At 35.6% G+C, this 22054-nt stretch overlaps 2 protein-coding genes across 2 annotated transcripts; both read right to left on the reverse strand.

The window, feature by feature from the left end:
- Positions 1–11229: 11229 nt before the first annotated feature.
- On the reverse strand, positions 11230–17005 carry LOC120008547 (prolyl-tRNA synthetase associated domain-containing protein 1). The gene is made up of 12 exons (XM_038858922.1): positions 16850–17005; positions 15028–15087; positions 14875–14928; positions 14639–14699; positions 14400–14476; positions 13584–13633; positions 13106–13188; positions 12516–12586; positions 12278–12434; positions 11837–11979; positions 11664–11762; positions 11230–11551 (listed from the first exon to the last, which is right to left on the reverse strand). Exons 1-12 carry the CDS (start codon positions 16886–16888, stop codon positions 11477–11479), a joined length of 969 nt encoding a protein of 322 aa, XP_038714850.1. The 5' UTR covers positions 16889–17005; the 3' UTR covers positions 11230–11476.
- Positions 17006–18162: 1157 nt separating this feature from the next.
- On the reverse strand, positions 18163–19205 carry LOC120009706 (ethylene-responsive transcription factor ERF014-like). The gene has a single exon (XM_038860391.1). The coding sequence runs from the start codon at positions 19131–19133 to the stop codon at positions 18426–18428; it is 708 nt and encodes a 235-aa protein (XP_038716319.1). The 5' UTR covers positions 19134–19205; the 3' UTR covers positions 18163–18425.
- Between the last annotated feature and the right edge of the window lie 2849 nt (positions 19206–22054).

A 22054-nucleotide genomic window follows, 5' to 3' on the forward strand; every position in this document is an offset into this window, starting at 1 on the left:
CTCAATTTCTATCTCTGGTAAGCTGCCATTCTCAGCAGCTTAATTTCTTTTGATGTTTAATTTTCTCCATAAAACATTCCTCCATGGGAGACACGCGATTACTGCTTCGTTCCACAAATTGCTTTTTCTTCCAAACCCAGCATCATTAATACCACTCAAGTTCATCTCAAGCGCTGCAAATCAGCAATCTCTTGTTGTTTCAAATATGATAAATTCATGTGGGTTATCTCCAATATTTATGTATTGAGAGAAAATGGAGTACCAGAATCAAATATCGCCACCATCTGATATCATCATCCTCGGATCTTTCATACTAAACCAGATAAGTTCAGGGAGGTTGTGGAGGAGGTGAAGGGAATGGGGTCGAAACCTTTTTTGTTTGCATTTGTTTTGGCTGTACGTGCATTTAGCAAAATGACATGGAAAAAAAAAAGATTGATGTCTGTAAAAGATGGGGCTGGTCTGAGGAAGATATATTTTGATGGCATTTACAAGGTTTCCACCTTTTATGACCATTGTCTGAGGTTAAGATTATGGGGATGATGGATTATTTTGTTAATGTACTGGGGTTAGAGTCTAACTTTATTTCCAAACGCCCAGGACTTCTTGCATACAGCTTGAAGAAGCGCATTGTTCCAAGCGCGTCAAACCGAATTCATCGTCAAACCGACCGATTGATCGGTTATTGTTAAACATATATTAGTGAAGACCAAACGAAATCGAGCATGGATACCCCTATATGTAAGCATTATCAGTATCGGTTACTCCACCATATTATTTCATTGCCTTCACAATTAGAAAAAAAGAACTGGGCATGACACGAGCTTTTTCAGTATTGTCAAAGCATATCTGAATCTCATATAGTTGTTTAACTCTCTTGTAGTTGTGATCGCAACGAGTTTGAGGACGTAAACCACGTAACTCTTTTGTAATAGCATTTGAATGCGATCTCGTTTACTTCATATTTCCTATTAAATGTGGGAACAATGCCTTCTGTTTCACATAAGAAAAAATACAAGTCGATTTTGATAATGTTGTTTGGCTACTAAAAATTAACACGTGAAATTCATTTCTAAAAAGTTTATATTTGTAGAATCATAATAGTTTAGCCGAGTTTAGGTTATCTTCAATGTCTAGTCCCTTTCTAACATCTACGACATATTTGAAAAACTCTAAAGGTACTGCGGATAAATTGTCACGCCTATAACACATTCCATGATCACACCAATATTGTGATCTCCAAAATATTTCATTCGAATTATCGTTTGAGTATGCCTCAACCCGTGGTTTCTCTTGGCTCTATGGTTCATCCGAGGGAGAGATCGAGCTTCAAAAATTAATGAATGGTCTTATCAATACACAAATGTATAACTCCATAGAAATTTCAATTGCGCTTAAATTTTCTGTCGCTGTTGTACCAATTGCAAACAATGTGACGATGCTAGTAGTTTCACTACAACCAAATAACTTCCTTGCCATCTCTCAGAAATCAAAATATTTGGACAAACCCTATCCATCCTTTTATTCATTTAGGGTTTTTATAGCACCAATTCGACAGTACATATTGATTTTTTTAGTTTGTATGAATTCCTCAAATTTCTCGTTTTGTTTTATGTTTTTTTATAGCTATATACAATGCAAATAGTTTGTTAAGAACAATCCTATTGTTAATGTGGTCAATATATATTCACACAAGCATTACAACGTTTTGCTTTTTGTCGTTTTGTGTCAACTACATGCCAAACAAGAGTTCATATCTCATTGTCCCAAACGAAGATTTATGTGGATGGGTAAAAATCCTTATGCTGAGTCAGCATGCACATGGCAAGGGAAGAGTTCTCAACTACAGAGAAGATTCATCACCTCAATCTAGAAAGATTCAAAGTCAAAGATTCAAACCATGAGATCAACAGAATCGTTTCAATTCAAGTTTCAAACAATGATATCAAACGGGGTTTTGAGATAAGAAATTTCCAACTGACGCACTCCACACCAACTATAAAAGGAGCATCAGACCTAGGAATGAGGTACAGACTAAGAAATCATTACTCTAATTACTTTAATTCACTCTCAAAGATTACTGACTTGAGTGTCGGATTATCCTCAGGCCATGAAGGGCCACCCGTTCTCATCCTTGCAGGTTGGAGATAACAATATTTGTTTGATATTTTTTATGTCACTCCAAAATTTCTCTCATGAATTACCCTTCAAAGGGACAAGTGCGTGTGATTGAACAGTTCACGAGATCTTGCTGCTCAGAATCCATTCTCAAAAGCAGATAAATGATGTCTCTCACCTTTATATGATGCGATATAGCGAGTTGGGATAACCCGCAACCACTAAATAATATTTCCTTGCCAATTGTATTATGTAAGCAAATTAATCATATAGCTCAAGTAAACCGAAATGTTAGGTTAAAAGTAACAGAGCAGCCTATCTGACAAAAATGAAAACCCTAAAAATGAAAAGGGCAGTATAGTATCCAGGCAGGATAGTGTATTTTGGAAAAATGAAAATCAATTTAGCTGATCATTAACTGGCAGCATCTTTGGGCAAGTGAAGCCTGTGAAGGGGTGAGATCATAAGCTCATTTTCAAAGCATCCTATTAAAGAATATGATGAACTGAACTCTTGAAGGAAACTTTATTGCAATAGTTCTATGAATCTGACATTGTATAGTGGTTGAATTACGCTATTAAAGAAATATGATGTAATGTTACTTCGACTAACATATACTACTATGAATCAAGAATCTGTAACCCCAAACAATTGCTCATATCAGGGAAAATCAAGGCACTACTCAAACAATTGCATCAAGGTATTCAAAAAGACTCTACAATTGCATCAAGGTAGTATTCAGCTACTCTGAATTTTGCCTTTAAGACTCTCTAATTGCTTCAAGGCTGTAATCAGCTAATACTAATCAAGAAAATTGAATTGAAGATAACCATAGACAAAGCTCAGATCATAGAACCAGTACAAAAGATTGAAATTTAATCTGCAAAACAAGTCTTAATTTGGGATAACACCAACTTTAATTGCTCAACTATCGGCAATTTTATGTATGTTATTCTTAAAACTATTCACTAGACAGACCCATATAATCTAATTGTCTTCTTCCTGAACACTAGTGATTCTTGTAACCATTGGCTCAAGTGGGCCTCTGTCATGCAAGTTTGGTGGTATTGGGCAAGCTACTGAGTAATGAAAATGTGTTAAATCTCTCTTGTAGGTCAAATTTACTAACTAGTAACAAGCGCTTTTTATAGGGCTCAGACTAGTATGGGCACCATGAGCCTCAGAAGACAAAGCCGTGAGGGTTAGTATGGACTAATCTAAAACGGACAAAGTTTTACTAGTGCATAGAGGCGGATTGTTCCAATTCTTGTTCTGTCATTGATACTGTGAACAGTAAAACGACTGTAATATGGGGCCTCTGAAGTGTTTTGAATGAAATTCATTTATTTTTTCCTTTTCTAATCTTAATATTTGGATTGAATTAAATAGACGAGTAGTAGTACTTTTGGAGCTTTTGAAATAGCATTTACGATGGACTAACAGCGATGTTGGTCAACTCCGAGCTTAGATGCTTTCTTAGATTTTCTCCCACCACTGTTCCAAGCTGTCCACCGTGTCGCTTGATAGCATCGTCGTTGATATGAAGAGATGAGATGGATTAATCAAGCATCACCGAAAAGTATCACTGAATTAAGTAAGGATACAACTGCGTACTTTAGAAAGCAGCAGAGCTGATGTTTTATCCAGCATCTCTTGCACAAGCAGGCCAGCGTCTGAGAAAGCGCTCCGCTGACAGACATTGTTGGTTGACTTACTTTCAACATTTTCCACATTACTAGATGGCTTAGTTTCTTTTGCTACATAAGAGGGAGGGAAAACATTATAGAGTTTGCTTCACAACAAAATAAAGATCAGAAATGAACACAGACAACGCAGAACCTCAATTAACAAGAATCCTGAAATAAAAATCCTGCACACAATTTATTTTCAAATTAAGAGAACCCATTTAAGATTAAGAGGAAGCATAGTCCAGCCCGTGCATATTACACGATGCCCATGTCAAGAAGCGCAGCGTATGGTGGTGGATAATTTATTCATGTATCCGACAGAGAGAAAAAAAGAAAAGAAAAGGGTACATGGGTTCGTGTACCTGAAAGAGGAACAAGCTTCAACCAAAACTCGAGTTCTCTGTGATGTAAAACATGAAAAGGAACAGTCGACTATCCACAGCAGCTCCAGTATCAGTCTGACGCCTCCGTGACGATGAAGATGAACATAGGGTTGGGTTTTGATAGGTTTCTCGTCTATGCAGATGAACAGAAAAGGGGAAGGAAGCTTGAAAGAATTTGGGGCTCATGTGGTAGGGCAATGGGGTATCATAAGATTGACATTTTTGATGATATTTTGGGATACATTTAAAAAATCGTGAGGTTCAAATAGCGCTGATCATCTTGTTAATAAACAGCCAAGGTCGCAGGATGGCCCACTTGGAGACTTGGTATCTCAACAGAAAATGGGAAGATGGCCAAGAAAGGTCCAGAATTTAAGTTCATGTCAATTGCGTACCAACAAAGCGTTGGACATATGATATGTCCTCCTCCTACAAACTATTGTTTAGGACAAAATTGGAGTTAATTTCCACAAAACTAGGCTGTTATCTTGACAATATCATCATCACTTAAATAATCCAGGATAAACTATGGCAAAAAATTTGTGATATCATCATCATTTAATTAATCTAATTAATCTCATGTAGTTCCTTCATTTTGAGAATTCTTAAGTTACAATCACACTTTCTGTGTATATATGATATTATTTCTTGATGCAATATTTCCACACACAATCGATAGCTTGAAAATAGATAGATATTACATAATCATACTTAACGGTATAGGTTATTCCACCGTATAGTTTCATTTTCTTGGCAATTAGAGAAAGGAACTGGGCATGACATGAGCTTGTCAGTATTGTCAAAGCATATTCGAACCTCAAATAGTTGTTTAACTCTCCTGAAGTCATGATTGCAACGAATTTGAGGGAGCGCGCCACCTAAGTCTTGTGCAATAGCTTCTGCAATCTCCCTTACTGCGTATCTCCTATCATTTCTGGGAACAATGCCTCCTGTTTCACACAAGGAAAAAAAATATAAAACGTTGTTTGGTTACCAAACAATGAGAGGAAAAAAGTGTGAAATTCATTTCTCAGAAGTTTTTACAGATGATATCTGTAGAATCTATCATAGTAGTTTACCTGAGTTTAAGATATTTTGGATATCTATTCCTTTTCTAGTGTCTAAGACAAAATTGAAAAACTCTAAAGGTTCTACAGGTAAATTGTTGCGACTATAACACATCCCATGATCGCGCCATTGTGCTCTCCAAAATTCTTCATTTGAATCATCGTTTGAGTATGCCGAAACTTCTGGCCAAAGAATTTTCATATCATTTAATATTGGACCTAGTAGTGTACTCTGTTATATAAACAAAAATCCACAAGAATTATAAGAAAGAACGCGTCGGAAAAACATTATTGGTATGGAACTAGAAAATAATTTTGCATATATGTATACTGACATTAACTTGTTCTGGTTTCATGGGTCTCCTCCGGAAGTATTGACTGCATCCGCTTCTGTTATAAGGAAGTACGTCAACATCAAGATAATACATTGGCCAGAGGCCATGAATGGTGAAATACTCTAGGAATGGTCTCTCACAAGGTACCCAATGACCATTACAACGTGCTATTGGCCATTGGAAACTGATTTTGTAATAATCAAAAGGACCAAAATTTTCTATTGCTTTTGTACCAAATGCAAAGAATCCGACGATGATTGTAACGATGCTAATAGTTTCATTACAACCAAATAACTTTCTTGCCATCTCTACAATGTGGCTGGACATACTCTATCCTTATTTGTATTTGTTTAGGGTTTTTATAGCACCAATTCAACACTATAGATTAGTTTAAAAACTGTATGCATTTCTCAAATTTCTCGCTTTATTTTGTGTTTTTGTAATTTGTAACGTATGTTAAGAACAATCGTGTTGTCAACAATCACAATGGAATAAATTTATTGGGGCCAACAAAATGTATTGGAGGATATGTTTTTATACCGATGTGAGTTGAGTTAACAAAATATATTAGTATAGTGGTGCAAATTTACTGGTTTAATTTTTAGTGTAGTTAAGGTGGGACCCAATATTAATTTGGTATAGTTGCGAGTAAGGTGGAAGTGGGGCGTATCAAGTAACATAATTGGAGTTAATTTGGGACAACATAATTACACTATTGTAAAGCTTTTTAATTCATGCCCCATTATACGAGACAAAAATATATCATCCATGCCCAAGCAAAATGCAACCATTGTGATTGCTCAACGTGGAGACTTGTTATCGAAGGTGGCCAAGGGGCCCACAATTTCAATTCAAAATCTTCCCAAGTTCGCAACGGTCAACAATATACCAACAAAGCGTTGGACATTGATATGTCCTTCTCCTAGAAAAACTATTGTTTAAATCGTAATTCTTGTCCAAGTACAATGGAACGACAAAATTGGAGTTAATTTCCTAAAAACTAGGCTGTCATTTTAAAAATATCATCATCATTTAAATAATCCGTCATGAAAATAAATATAGCATGCAAATTGGTGATAAAAAAAAATAGCAAGAAAATTTATAAAAGGGGCCGATATCTCCAAATTTCATTAAAAGGGTTATTTATGGTGGAGGAATAGCAAAAACTAAGCAATAGCAAGACGACAACAAAAGACAAAGAAAAGAGATTACGACGTAGTAATCCTCCAAAAAAAAATTAACACTGACAAAACAACCTATACACCACGGCCTACACAAAAAGAAACTCAGAAAAACCCTCAAACCGATATAGGTGCCTGATCCTACAACCGTTGAATAGTTAACTTTGTCGATGTAGGGTTGTTTGCAATCTGTGGACATGCAACACTTCAAACAGCTTAAACCGTTATAGGCTCCTAGATCGGATTGGGGAGTGCCGATCAAATAGACTCCGACGATCAAGTCAGTAATGTGGATCAAATAACAGTGATCGTGGATGGAGACCGGCAATGGATGGCGTTTGGGTTGAGTATTTAGGTAGTGAATAGTTATGGATGATTTAGGCTAAGTCTTTAGATTTATTTGTGCATGACCTTCTCCAAAATGGAGAAGGTCTATCTATAGATATTCTTGTAACAAGTAGTATGTTACTTTGAAAAACTCTAAAGGTGCTACGTAGAGGTAAATTGTCACGCCTATAACACATTCCAGATCACGCCATTGTGATCTCCAAAATATTTCATTCGAATTATCGTTTGAGTATGCCTCAACCCGTGGCCAAAAAGTTCTCGTATATATCATCTAATATTGGAGATAGTAGTGTACTCTATAATAACAAAAAATCTATACAAATGATAAGTCAAAAGGCATAGGAGACATTATTCATATGAAACTACAAAAAAATTTGCATATATGTATACGGACATTTACTTCATCTGGTTTTATAGGGATGGATTCACTGCATCCGCTTATAATTGTAGAGTCTACAATTGAAATTCAATAGTTTGGGAGGTGTGTCACATCACAACACAACACATTTTTTGTTTTTCAAATTTTAAAAATTGGCTGAATTTTTCTCCACCATTAGATGTGAATTGTAGACTCTAGGGAATTACGGAGCCCCCAAATTCCTTATATTGTAAGGAATTACGTCAACATCAAGATAATACATTGGCCATAGACCATGAATGGTGAAATACTCTAGGAATGGTCTTTCACAAGTTATCCAATGACCATTACAGCGTCATATGTGTCAACTACATACCAACAAAGAGTTGGACATATCTCATTGTCCTAAACCAAGGTTTACATTGTAATTCTCATGACATGGAAACAAGGTTTCACCTTGAAAATACCATCATCATTGGACATATTTCCTTGTCCTAAACCAATGTTTACATTGTAATTCTTGGACATACAACAATATAACCAAACTAGGTTTCATCTTAAAAATATAACCATCATTTAAATCATCCATAATGAAGAGTTTGGACATATCTCCTTGTCATAAATCAATGTTTACATTGTAATTTTCGGACATCCAACAATATGACCAAACTAGGTTTCACCTTAAAAATATCATCATCATTTAAATCATCCATAATGAAAATACAAGAAAATTTGTTACACCTTAACTCAATTTTGAATGAGAGTAAGGTTCGAGTCCCCTATCACAATAATAATAATTACCATTTTACTTATTAAGAAAATTTTATCTCAAAACTTTTCATGCGCTAACAAACAAGGATTAATTTACCAATAATCTTTTTTTTTTTGAAATACCATTGAGAAATATGATTCTCATAGGAATCGAACATTAAACACACATATACTAATAATCTATAATGAGGGTCCTGAATTTGCATTATAACCATTTGATTTTAGTCCATTTCATCGTGTGGCCATAAATAACTGCTCAATCTGAGTATACCACCACCGTCATGAACACACTTATAAATTAAAAGTAAAGGAATTTCTTTATTGAATGAAGAATAGGTACTAGTACAGTTAGTCAGTTCCAATCCAAGAATCATGGTTTCAGTTTCATTCATTCTACGTCGCCGAAGGCACTAGAAAAGAGTTGTTGAAACTTAAAAGGAGATCAAAGAAAGTAGATAGATATTACATACAATCATCGTCGGTATTGGATATTCCATCGTATTATTTCGTTTCCTTCGCAGTTGGAAAAAGGAACTGAGCATGACATGAGCTTGTCAATATTGTCAAAGCATATCCGAACCTCATATAGTTGTTTCACTCCCCTGAAATTACGATTGCAACGAATTTGAGGGCGCACACCTCATAGCTCTTTTGCAATAGCATTTGCGATCTCGTTTACTTCATATCGCCTATAATTTCTTGGAACAATGTCTTCTGTTTCACATAAGAAAACTTATAATTTAATGTTTATAATTTTGTTTGGCTAGAGGGAGAAAAAAAAAACATTTCTCAAAAGTTCTTACCTGAGTTTAGGATATCTTCGATGTCTATGCCTTTTCTAACAGGTATGACAAATTTTGAAAAACTCTGAAGGTTCTACAGGTAAATTGTCACGCCTGTAACACATCCCATGATCGCGCCATTGTGATCTCCAAAACATTTCCTTTGAATCATCGTTTGAGTATGCCGCAACCTCGAGCCAAAACGCTTTCATATCATTTAATATTGGAGCTAGTAGTGTACTCCGTTATAGCAAAAATCCACACAAATTATAAGTGAGAGAACGCATAAGAAAAACATAATTCATATGGAACTGCATGTCTACAAATAAATTTAGCATATATATATGTATATGTATACTAACATTTACTTCATCTGGCTCCGCGAGGGTGAATTGATTGCAGCCGCTTCTATCATAAGGAAGTACGCCAATGTGAGGATAATACATCGGCCAAAGGCCATGAATGGTGAAATACTCAAGGAATGGTCTTTGACAAGTTATCCAATGGCCATTACAGCGTGATATGGGCCATTGGAAACTGATTTTGTAATACTCAGAAGGACCAGATTTCTCTATTGCTTTTGTACCAAATGCAAAAAATGTTATGGTGATTGTAATGATGCTAGTAGTTTTATTACAACCAAATAACTTTCTGGCCATCCCTCAAAAATAAAAAAAATAAAAATGCTTTGGACAAACTCTATCCACCCTTGTATTTGTTTAGGGTTTTTATAGCAATAATTCGACACTATAGGTTAGTTTTTTAGTTTATATGAATTGCTCAAATTTCTCGCTTTATTTTGTGTCCCATTTTTGTAATTTGTATCCATATATATAGCTCCTTCTGTACTTTGTTAAAGAACAATTGTATTGTTAATGTGGCATATATGTATACACACCCATTATAATATTTTGCTAGCTTTTTGTTGCTTCGTGTCAACTACACACCGTCGACAAAGAATTGGACATGTCTCCTTTTCCTAAACCAATGGTTATATTGTAATTCTCGGACATCCAACAATATGAACAAACTAGGTTTCACTTTCACCTTCAAAATACCATCATAAAAAAATCATCCACAATGAAGAGTTGGACATATCTCCTTGTCCTAAACCAATGCTTTTTACTTTGTAATTCTCGGCATGCAACATGATAAAACTAGGTTTAGTCATGGTTGTCAAAATTGTCTGCCAAAATCAAACCGACTAGCCAAACCGACCGAATGGTCAGTTCACTACTTCTGTAATATGTTAAAATCGATGTTTGGTTTTCTGTTTTAACATCTTGTTTAATTTTTTCCAATCAGTTAGTTTTAATCGTTAAAAACTAATCGATTATAACCAAACCAACCGAATACTATTAGTATTATTATATTAGTAATTTAGTAGTGGAGCCAAATATACTAATATAGGTAATATAAGATTATAACTTATGGTTCCGTTTGCCTAAGATGTGAAAAATAAGTTACCTTATAAACTGTCAGGTATTTGACAAAACTAATGACTGACGCAACTTATAAGTTGTCAGGTGTTTGGTAAATCTTATGTGCCTGTTTGGTGGGACGGTCCTGCAAACAAGACTGCCAACGGCACCGCTTTGCGGCGCCACTCCACCAAGCAAGTGGGATAAGCCAGCGGTACTGTTGGCTATAAAAAAGCTCCAACATGGAGCATATAAGTTGACACTAATTTATTCTTATATCAAGTCTTTTGTCCTACATTCCTACATTGTTCAGAAGAATATGTGAAGTACAATATATAATAGGCCAAAGTTCCTAACCAATAACAAACGTTTTTCATGAGCTCAAACTAATACGGGCTAGTATTGAGCCTAAGACGACAAAGCCATGAGGAGCAGATTGTTCCAATTCTTGTTCATTGATACCGTGATTGTTCCGATTCTTGTTCTGTCATTATACTGTGAACACTAACGACTGTAATACGTCGCCTCTGAAATATTTTGAATGAAATTTTTTTTTCTCCTTTTAAATCTTAATATTTGGATTGATTTAAGTAGACAAGTACTTTAGGAGCTTTTAATATAGTCTAATTAGGAACTGCAGCATTTGGATCATCATGATGAGCTTCCCCTGCTTTATTTATCCTCTATATATTGATGTCACTATTTTGAAATGGCATTTACGATGGAAAAGCGAAATTGGAGTCAATTTCCTGCAACTACAATGACAACATCATCTCATCGTTTAAATCGTCGACGACGAAATTGCAAGAAAAGTTTGTGATACCATAACTCTTAACATTTGAATGCACCATGAAATCCAGGGGATCAAAGATGTAAAATATATATATAAATAGGCCTACAAACAGTCTGTAAGCTGAGCTTTTCATGCCGAGGAACAGAAAGTCAACTACTAGTGTTGCCGTGAAAGCCAAACAGTCTATAGCAACAAAGTTGAATTGTGTTCTTTTTGTTGTTACAAAAGGCTTCACGGACAGTTGAATTGTCGGGGACCACCACCAGCGTGAAACCCAGCTGTATATGCTGTGTTCTTGAACATTGTCTGCAGCAAAGACCACCAGTTCACATCAGCTGTTAATGCCAATATCATGTGTAAGAAAGAAATGACGCTAACTGTTGCTTTTTAAAAAGGAGAAAAAAGCGAGAGGACTAACAGCGACGTTGGTCAACTCCGAGCTTAGATGCTTTCTTAGATTTTCTCCCACCACTATTCCAAGCTGTCCACCGTGTTGCTTGATAGCATCCTCAGTGATCTGAAGAGAGGAGATAAATTAATCAAGCGTCACCAAAAACTATCACTGAATTAATTAAGGATACAACTGCGTACTTCAGAAAGCAGTAGAGCTGATGTTTTATCCAGCATCTCTTGCACAAACAGGCCAGCGTCTGAGAAAGCGCTCCGCTGACAGACATTGTTGGTTGACTTACTTTCAACATTTTTCACATTGTTGGATGGCTTAGTTTCTTTTGCTACATAAGAGGGGCGGGGGGAAACATTATAGAGTTTCCTTCACAACAAAATAAAGATCAGAAATGAACACAGACAATGCAGAACCTCGATTAACAAGAATCCTGAAACAAAAATCCAGCACACAATTTATTTTCAAATTAATTGGGCCACTCAAACTTGTCTTAACTAGTCTCCAACGCTCGATAACATGCCACATTTAACAAAAATTTAATTAAGCTCTATGGTCTGAATAGGAATAACAGAACATTCTTGATGCACACAATTGAGCAGTAAGTTTGCGGTTGGGATAAAAGATACCTGCTGCTTTTGTAGACTTTTTATCCACTATAACTTGACTTTCAGCAGGAACTTTGATGGGACCAGCCTTTTCAGGAGGATCTGGCAGTACAGTGGAACCAGACGGAACAAAAGCAGCCAGATCAGGAGGATTATCCTTCCCCACAGCGGGACTAGCCTACAAGAAACAGTGTCATATTTCAATAAAAAAGATGATGATTTTTTTTGTCCCAGTGAAAACAAGTGAAATTTAAATTACCTCTAGGTCAACATAAACAGGTTCTTTCCCAACTGATTTGAGAAACTTGTCAAGATCACGAGCTTTTAGAGCTGGTAATAGAAAGAATAAGTGCACAACCCTGATCTATCTGATAAATGAAGACAAAAATGCCATAGACAAAGCCTCATCATACAAAGCATGTTTATTCAGTGTCATTTTGTAGCATAGTGCAGAAATTGCCAACCATAATTACTAAACTAGGTTACTAGATAATGCTTCATCAGAGAAGGCAAATGTAAAAAAATTTCACTCTGCGTGTCATATTCCTGTGCATGTTAAATACAAACATGTACAAACTTACATACAAAATTTTCTCCTGTGAGAATAAAGTCTCACACAATGAAGACACATGTCAACCAGTAAACAATAGAAAGACTACTTCACAAGAACGTAAGATTACCTTCAATGGAGGAACACCCTATAAAAGCACATCATTGGCACATATGAAATTTCTAGTGGAAACTATGCTGTTTAACACTTTTTTTGATCTAAAAATGGATTTCTTACCAGTTACCATCGTATGGGGGGGGAATTTGTGATTGCACTCAAGCCAAACTCTTCTTACTTACCAATTGAAGTATCATTAGATAGCGGGTGGAAGAAGCAACTCTCTTGACTTTTAAATCCTTGATCCAACAACAACGCCACATCTCTTCACGAAAATAAACATCAAAGTCACCAGTAGAAATATAATGGAGAAGTATGTTACTATGTTCATAAAGCCAGAGGAATGTAAACTTCAGCAAAGAGGAAATATTTCCAACAATCATAGAATGGACAGTTTTTCATTCAAATAAAAGTGCGGCCTTATAGGAATTCAAGTTCATTCTGAAGAGAAGTTCATGCAAACAAGATTGATTACATATTTATATATTATCATTATCCATTTCCAAGTCGTGGAGCACTAAGTCACTGAACCAATTAAACAATTTAACAAACGAGAGCATTAAAATGGTAGGGATGACAACAATAGCTAAATGGGAAAATGCTCTTTATTAAAGAAGCAAAGTAAAAAAGTCGTTTTAAGAGTGGATAACAATTTCATACCTTGCTGATTCATTTACCAGAGCAAATGGAGTAACACAACCGAGTGGAACCTGAAAGACAAAAACATCAATGAACTACGATCCAAATCTAAATCTACGGTAGTACCTTATACATATTAAACATATACATAAAAATTATCCAAGACCTTCCATTAGAAATTTAAGAAACCCTCTATCTGTGACGCATGCATAAAATATACATGAATCCAGAAATATAACAAAAGAGCCACCACGCTTTCAAGTTTCAACTGCTAACAGTTTAGGTTTGCAATCGTGACAACTCCTACCTAGGCAACATTACCCCTAGAACTCTTAATCACTTATGGAAAAAAATGCAAAGAAAGAGAATAACTCTTATAGACTCCAGAAAAACAAGGAATTATCTTGCTGTAGTAGAGGCAATGTGGCATATACTTCCACAAATTTTTCCAAAATTTTCCAACAAATCCTTGTACCAACCGCGTCTGCACATAATGCAGGCCAATGGGATATTCATTACTTCATTCAACTTCCACAAATTTACTCGGAAAAGTAAGTTTTAGTTGAAGATATGAATGAAAAATCCCATTCCACTATCTTCAACATTCAAATTCTGAAGTCAAACTTATCATCATTCAGATAGTGAAAGTATGCCTCAAAACTTAGGTCTTAGCCTAAAACGGCACTCAGTACATGGAGAGATAGAGAAAGCTCCAGCATCATTTTTTATTTGTCCAAAATGCCAGCACATACATGATACAACAGCAAAAGAAAAAGGATGATAGAGCAAGAAAAGAAGGTAGCAACATGTATTAAAGGCATATACGGATATACCCACCTGGAGTATCTCAGTAAGTGTTTCTTCAGGCGCCATTCTTACCCCTCCTTTTCCCAAACCAAGTCTCTGAGATAAAACTGCTCAGCTTAAAAGCCACAGAAATTCCCTTAACACTGAGGAAATAATTAAAATAAAACGAAAGAATCCAATGTATTGTGTGTGGGTGTGAGTGTCTGCATGCATGAATAAGATCCATATTTGAGCATAATGATCAAAAACGAATTTGAAAACTTACATACCTTTCAAATCTACTTTTGTATCTGCCAAAGCAGAAACAACATATAGCCTATTCTTTTTGTCCTGCATGTATAAGAATGTGCAATGGTTGGTCAATATACCCGAAGCAATAATAACAAGAATAAACCCGAAGCAATAGTAACAAGAATAAAACATAAGCAAAACAAAAAAACAATGAGTCTAGGACTCCACTCTAAAATTATAAACACTGAGAGTAAGATCAAGTCTTACAGCATACCTTCAGGAATAGATTTTTACTCAATCCACCTCCCATGTTTCCAACATACTTTGCCTAAAGACAACATATTTTTTGGAGTCAGAATATGAACGCCTCAGTGAATAATTGGTGATTGGGTGTTAGTTTGTATGAGCTTTTGCATTCTTTCGTTACCTGAGCTTCGACCGTCATAACAACAGGATGTTCATACTGGGAAAAATCAATTTGAAGCTCCTACAAGGATGCAACACATTATTAAATTTAAAACACACACACATAGATATACACATGAAAGTATGTCTGTAAGCATTCATGTGTGTATGTGTGCATCTGCGGATGGGCATGCGTGCTTGGAAATACCGAAAGAGATAGAGAAAACAGACAAGGAATCCACTACTACATGGTTTTGGTCATCTTATTTGTACACATTCAAAGACACTACATTATAAATATTCAAACCTTGAAAAGGTGAAACATAAAATTAAAACCTTATATCCCATAGATAAATTTAAACCTGCATTTACTTTTCAGAAATGAAAGAAAGAACTAACGAGACACCACAAAAAGGAGTTTTGCAATTACCGGTAGTACAGAACACAGAGTACGGATTATCAAAGCGCTCCACTCAATTAGTAGCTCTTAAGTGGTAGCTAGACAATGAGATATTCATCTGACCAAAAAGTTAAAGCACGACATATATAGTGTTCCTTCCACACAGGATAGAACTGTACGCTTGCATGAAAAGTAACTGCAATATTTTCCATGGCTTAATGGAGCTGCATTCTCAGGAAAAGAAGGAAGACCAATCTAGAAGCTCTACTCATGGAATTAGGTATCTAAACTAATCAAATACACTGACTAACTTCACTTTACTTAATATTGTCTATTGACATTATCTTGCATAATCTCCACCACTCTTCTGAAGCTTCTCAAGTCTCAACTAAAGAATAATATAAAGCTTCTATACCAGACTAAATTTCACGATCAATCTCAAGAATTAAGGCCATCATTATCGTAGAATATCATTTCCCTGCAATGGTTTTTTCTTTTTTTAGTTACTGTAATTACCGAAGAAACGGGTAACTGATTCCACAGTTGGAAAATAAGTAAATAACTTAAACTTAGATCTTGTAATAGTTGAAACTGCCTTTGTTTCTCAATTTTATAGCATTTCTTCTCCATCTCAAATTACTCAAATTGGACAAGAAGGCTGATGCAGGAAGACCATTAATTTTTTTTTTAAGAGGGAGAAGATTTCCCGTTTAGTTCGGTCTTTCTAGGTCAGTCAGATTTAGAAATCCTAATATTTCCTTAAACCAATGGCTGTAGACGCTCTATTCAAAGGCTTGTTCGCCTCAGAAATAAAAGAAGCAAGTTTTTATGCAAAGTTGCAATAGGAGAGATTCCTTACACGAACAATGAGAGACTAATACACACTCGGTGAGAGGCTGAGAGGGAAAGGTGAATTTATCCGACCCGACCTTAGGGTGATCTTGTTCTATTTCAGCTTTAAAAATCTAGCCATCTAGGAATTGGGAAATTTATGTCAAAAGGTTCTTGATTTTGGGATTAACTTGGGGTCGGAGTTTCTGATTCGCTCAATCATAAAAAAAATCTACATCAATAGTTTAAAAAACTAAATCAAAGGCAGCACAAGAAAATCACTCCAGTCAAAGAGAAGCACTAAATTGGGAAACCTCTTCAACTAGATAGACAGAGAAAGATAAAGAAAAAAGCTTATCCCAATACACAGAAATCAAATTGAATTGCACTTAACAGCAACAACAAATAAAGCATTCAGATATCAAATCCGCCGCACAACAACAACATTAAACTAATTCTTTCCAATAGAGTACATAATAGATAAAAAAAACTACACATCTTCGGTCTAAAACTATAGCGTAAATTAAAGTGATACATGATTCCGATCAATTTTACTCGAATTCATTGAAAAAAATCGACCCATGTAGAAGAAGACAACGGATTAAAGAAGAACCTTTAAACGAGCAAGCAACTGGTCTTTCGAGTAGCCCATTCGGTGCGAACGCCGTCGTCTCTGCGCGAGAAGCAGTAGACAGACAACTTCGACAACAAAGAAGAAAGCCTGAAACAAACGGCGATAGGGAAACACAACAAAGTGACACACTAGTTGGCAAGGGCAAGCAGCCGGTACTCGTAGGTGGGCTTCGTATCCATTTTATGTGGGCTTGGGTTACATAAAAATGGCCCAATATTGGACAATCAGTTTCTCACCATTAAGGCCCACTTCCGTCTCGGGGAGACCACTGGGCTTACCTTAAACTTAGCTGGGCTAAAAAACCCAACTGAAGCTAGATAGCCCAAAATCGTTGAAGCTCAAAAACACAGGCCCAGAACCTTTTAAGAAAACATTTATTTTCTGATTGATTAACATTTTTTTTTTATCAAAAACCAACACCATACAATTTTATTATTTGGACATCTCATATGACCTTAAATTCAGGCCGTCAGACCCGCACGCACATAAATTTCCTACCTGACGACCGAGTATATTGGGTCAAAACTTAACGCATGGTTAAATAAACATAATTAACATTATGTCTTAATAAGGCCAAGCCAGAAAGTACCAATCCTGTCCAATGTTGGATCTGAGGTTCCATAAATTGCCTTCACTTTCAGTAGCAAACCATTATTAGTCCTATAATCAAGAGAAACCTAGGATGTTCACATGGGGTAAGCATCATAGACACTACAATAAGGTCTCTATTGGACTAATTCATTTTTAAGCCTCTATATTAAATTAAATTACTCAATCATCAATTGCCTATACCAATCTCTCTGTTTCAATTTTCTTTCTTGGTGATAATCTCTCTGTTTTAAATTATCACATGATGTGTTATGAATGTTAAAGGATGATGATCATATGCTCAAAATTGGACACAAGAACTTCCAAAGTGAGGTGGGACCATGATCTGATGTTGGGGCCCAGTCAATATGAGGAAGTGAAGAGAGACCAAATTCAATGTTTAGAGCCTAGAGGAAACAATTGAAGATGGGTCCCCATTCCCTTAACCACTTCACAACTAGGACAGGTCATGTGCCTTTTTGGCTCCAACCATTTTGGTTCATGGGAGGGACACTTTGACCATCTCCACAAATGCCCAACAATAGTCTCCATCATATCTGATTATATATATATATATACACACACACACATATACTTATAATTTTTTCTCGCTCACACTGTGATGGCAAATCTGACAACATTAAAGGAATCCAAAAGAGTTAGCAGGAAATGACAACTACAGTATCTTGATAACATTGAACAAATAGAAAGAAAAAAAATTGGCATTAATGAAATTGAAATACAATGTATAAGACAATTAATTTCATAGATAATATTGCACAACTTTGCATTATTGGGTACATAATTAATTAAAATTGAATAATCCACAGGAGAGAGTCCAAAAAAATGTTTCCTCCTCCTGTGAATTGAATCTCTGCTTCTCCTATAATTTGGTCACTGTCAGTAAGATAAGAAAGAATGGATTTGAATGGACAAAAAAAGAATGAGTTGGGTATGCTTCAATCAATTAATCAGCGAAGCTCCATAGACGAAAATCCCCTTCAAAATAATAATCATCCACCATAGGTGTTGTTGGATTGAATAATGAGGCTCCAGCTCCATTGTTGAACATCTGATCATCATCAAAGTTGAACCATGAATCTGTCATAGACATTGGTTCAGTATTGTAGCAGTAGCTGGGGGTGGACCCAATTGATTGAATCAATGAAACATCATCATCAACTTGATCAGAGATTGATGGAGATGATGAGATTGATGAGGATGAGGATGAATAAGGAGGAGGAGATGAGACTGCAGGTGCAGTGGAAATTGCATTATTGTTGCTGTTGTCTGTGAAACTGTTAGCAGCAGCAGCAGCAGCAAGTCTTTGGATTGATTTGGGAGACATGATTGTGTCTGAAGGAATCATGTAATGTGAGGAGGAAGTGGTGATTGGGAAGTTGAAATTGGCAGAAGGGCCTTTGAGGCAGAGGAGTGCAGCATCATATGCTCTGGCTGCTGCTTCAGGGGTTGAATATGAGCCTAACCAGATTCTTGTCTTTTGATTTGGAGCTCTAATCTCTGATACCCATGAACCCCAACTCCTCATTCTTACTCCCTTGTACTTCTTCATCTTCTTCAATGATGATGTTGGTGGTGGTGGTGGTGAGTTTGTTGATGTAGACAACATCTTCTTTGATGGGTCTGATTGGATTCTCTGCTCTGTCTTCACCATTTGCAAGGGAAAGTACTGAACAAAAATGTGATTTTTCTCTCTTGTAAATTTTCTTGGGAAAGTGATCGAAAGTGTAAATGAATGAATGAGATGTGGAGGAGGAGGAGGGTTGGTATTTATAGATGTAAGGGATTGGGTATTTTTTTAAAAAAAAAAATTAAAGTAGCAGAAGAAATCCTTTCTAGTCAAGAAAACAACATAAATATGAAATGGATGACAGGTATTTTCAGCTATATTTTAATGGGAGATAGATGTCTTTGGTTCTGATTATGAAATGACTTATATTTCCTCTCTTCAGTGATTAAAAGTTTAAAACTTTTATTATGTCTCATTCAAAATATAATAAAAATGATTATAAATTAGTAATTTGTAAATATAGCTATAGGGTTTAGGGTTTGAACTAGTCCAGTGTAGCATAATTGTCTAATTAGAAGAAGAAAATCTTTACTTCTCTGCTGTCAAAAGATTATGTAAGTGTTAATTAATCAAGTCTACCAATTTGGTGTGCTATGACTTGTAGACTTGTAGTTGTAGCCTAGTCGTGTGTAATAATACAGTTGCAGGTATGGTACGACTTTTTTAGCTAGGTAGTTATTCATATATACATTACTAGCTTAGTCTTTTCACAAGTGGGTTATTTCAATAAATTATTTTAATTTGTAGTTTTTTAAATAAATAATAGGTGGGTTTTACTTAAATTTGCTGTTTTGGGAATAAAAATTAAAAATACAAAGAAAATATTATTATTTGAATATATATATATTTGTATTAATGAAGCATAGGATTCCTGTTTATAAAGAAGAGGCAGGCAAACTTCCAGGATCTGCAAACACCACATGATGACGATATTGATAGGAAACATGAACAAGGGGCAGTCCAATCAACTCTTAAACAGTACAGTAATTAACTTTTCTTAAACCCCAAACAAATTTAAACAAATATAACACAAACACATTACACCACACCAGCTGGCGCTTCACTGTCTAAAACCGCGTTCTTTACGTACAGTGTGATATAGGATATAGCCCACCCATGCAAAAGGAGGTTATGAATTAGAGGTTATGAATTATTATAATTAAACTATCAAATCACACACACGGGAAAAAAAAATATTTCAATGGCTTACGCCATGCACGCAAGACTCCCTCAGTAAATTTTTATTTATTTTTGTATGTTTTTTTTTTCTTGGGAAAAGTTCTATGAGATTCTCTATGGTACGTACGGCAATATGGTACAGAATTTCTTTTTGGGCAGTGCCAACACATAGGGGCTCGCTTTTCGGGGGACAAACACAACCCTTTTTGAGTTCTTGAGGTTGGCCATTTGACTTTGAACCCATATACATATGCTCAGTCTTATGGTACGATAGTTGCGTTATATATATATATATATATATATATATATATATTCATTCATTCATGCCTTTGTTTTTGTTCTCTTCTTACCTTCTTTCTTTGTGTAAATCCATGTAACTTTTGGTGTATCGATTTAGGGTTTTTGAAAAACAAGAGGTTTGAGTTTGTGAATGCCATTGGATTTCTGTGTGGAAGCAAAATGGGGGATAGAATTGCGTAATCCCCAGTAAATTAATAATAGTGTCTTCATTCCGTACAAAGCTCCCACCCTCCTCTCTCCTTCCGGATTGCATTGCTTCAATAATTAAATCATCTAATTACATACATACATATATATATATGAACACAAGGTATCTCTCGTCTCATCTCTCAAGAATTAGTACGTCTTGTCTTTATGATATTCCAATAATATCAGGTGGGAGACAGTTTGCTTTCCCATGTTTAATTACAAAACTAATTTAAATCAAGCCTCACATCACATGTTTAGGCCTCACTTTGGTCCTTGTTTATTCTCTATTTGTCAGAAATCAAGGAACAAAGTAAAGGCCTATGTTTGTTTGAAGTTTGAAGGAAATTTCATTACTACTGTGTATATATGTATATATATATATATATAACATGCCTGGCTGGATGGATTTGGTTGACCTTGTAACCACTAACCACAAAAGAGAAAAAAAAGAAAAATGTAGTTTCTTAGCAACCCAAAATGTGCATTTCAATGGCAGCTGGTTCATTGACTTGGAACCATTAATTTTTTACTGGCTTATTTGAATTACACCGTCAAAACTGGAAATCCAGGCATGTGTGTGTTTTTCAGATAGACTCTTGTATTAACAAACTCTAAATACGCGGTTTCTTTTTTCACTTTCCAAGATCTTTTTAAGATCCTAATGCCATTGTCTACTACCCCACTTGTGAGGAAGGTTAGATGTGAAAGAAAATGATTGATATGAAAAAATGTTGCAAAGCTGGAATCATGAAACCCTCTTCATCGATGGTGACTACTGACTAGTGAAGTTCTAACTCCTGGATCAACTACTATCATTAATGCAATGTACTCTTTATTGGATTTTGGATGTTACTTGCAAATTGGAAGCTATTCTCTTTGTCATTTATACAAAACAAAACTACTATACTTCCACGTCCGTAATTTCAAGACGCGTTTTCTAGATCTAAAACTATTGACGACAGCACTAAGTAGCTTCTCAAAAGGTATCAAAACCATCTACTAACCTCGTCGTGAAGAGAAATTTGGGTACATAATTGGTTTCAGTGTTCATGTTGGTATTAACATGAGAAATGTAATGAGTTTTAGATTCCACCTTCCCAAAAATACACGCTGAAAAAATCCATTCGAGCTTCTATTAAATGTGAAGTACCTACTTAAACCCTTTTCTTTTTTTAGAATAAAATATTGATCCATTTTAAGTCTCAAGACCCCACACTCATAGAAATTATTATGCCCATCTTAACTGGCACCGTACCCTGTTTTATCTTCCGTACCTTCATTGAAAGCAGTATGTGATAATGTGTTTCCCCCACCCTATTAAAAGCCAGATTGGCATA

Source organism: Tripterygium wilfordii, chromosome 11 (genome assembly GCF_013401445.1).
Source record: "Tripterygium wilfordii isolate XIE 37 chromosome 11, ASM1340144v1, whole genome shotgun sequence".
NCBI classification, from domain to species: Eukaryota; Viridiplantae; Streptophyta; class Magnoliopsida; order Celastrales; family Celastraceae; genus Tripterygium; species Tripterygium wilfordii.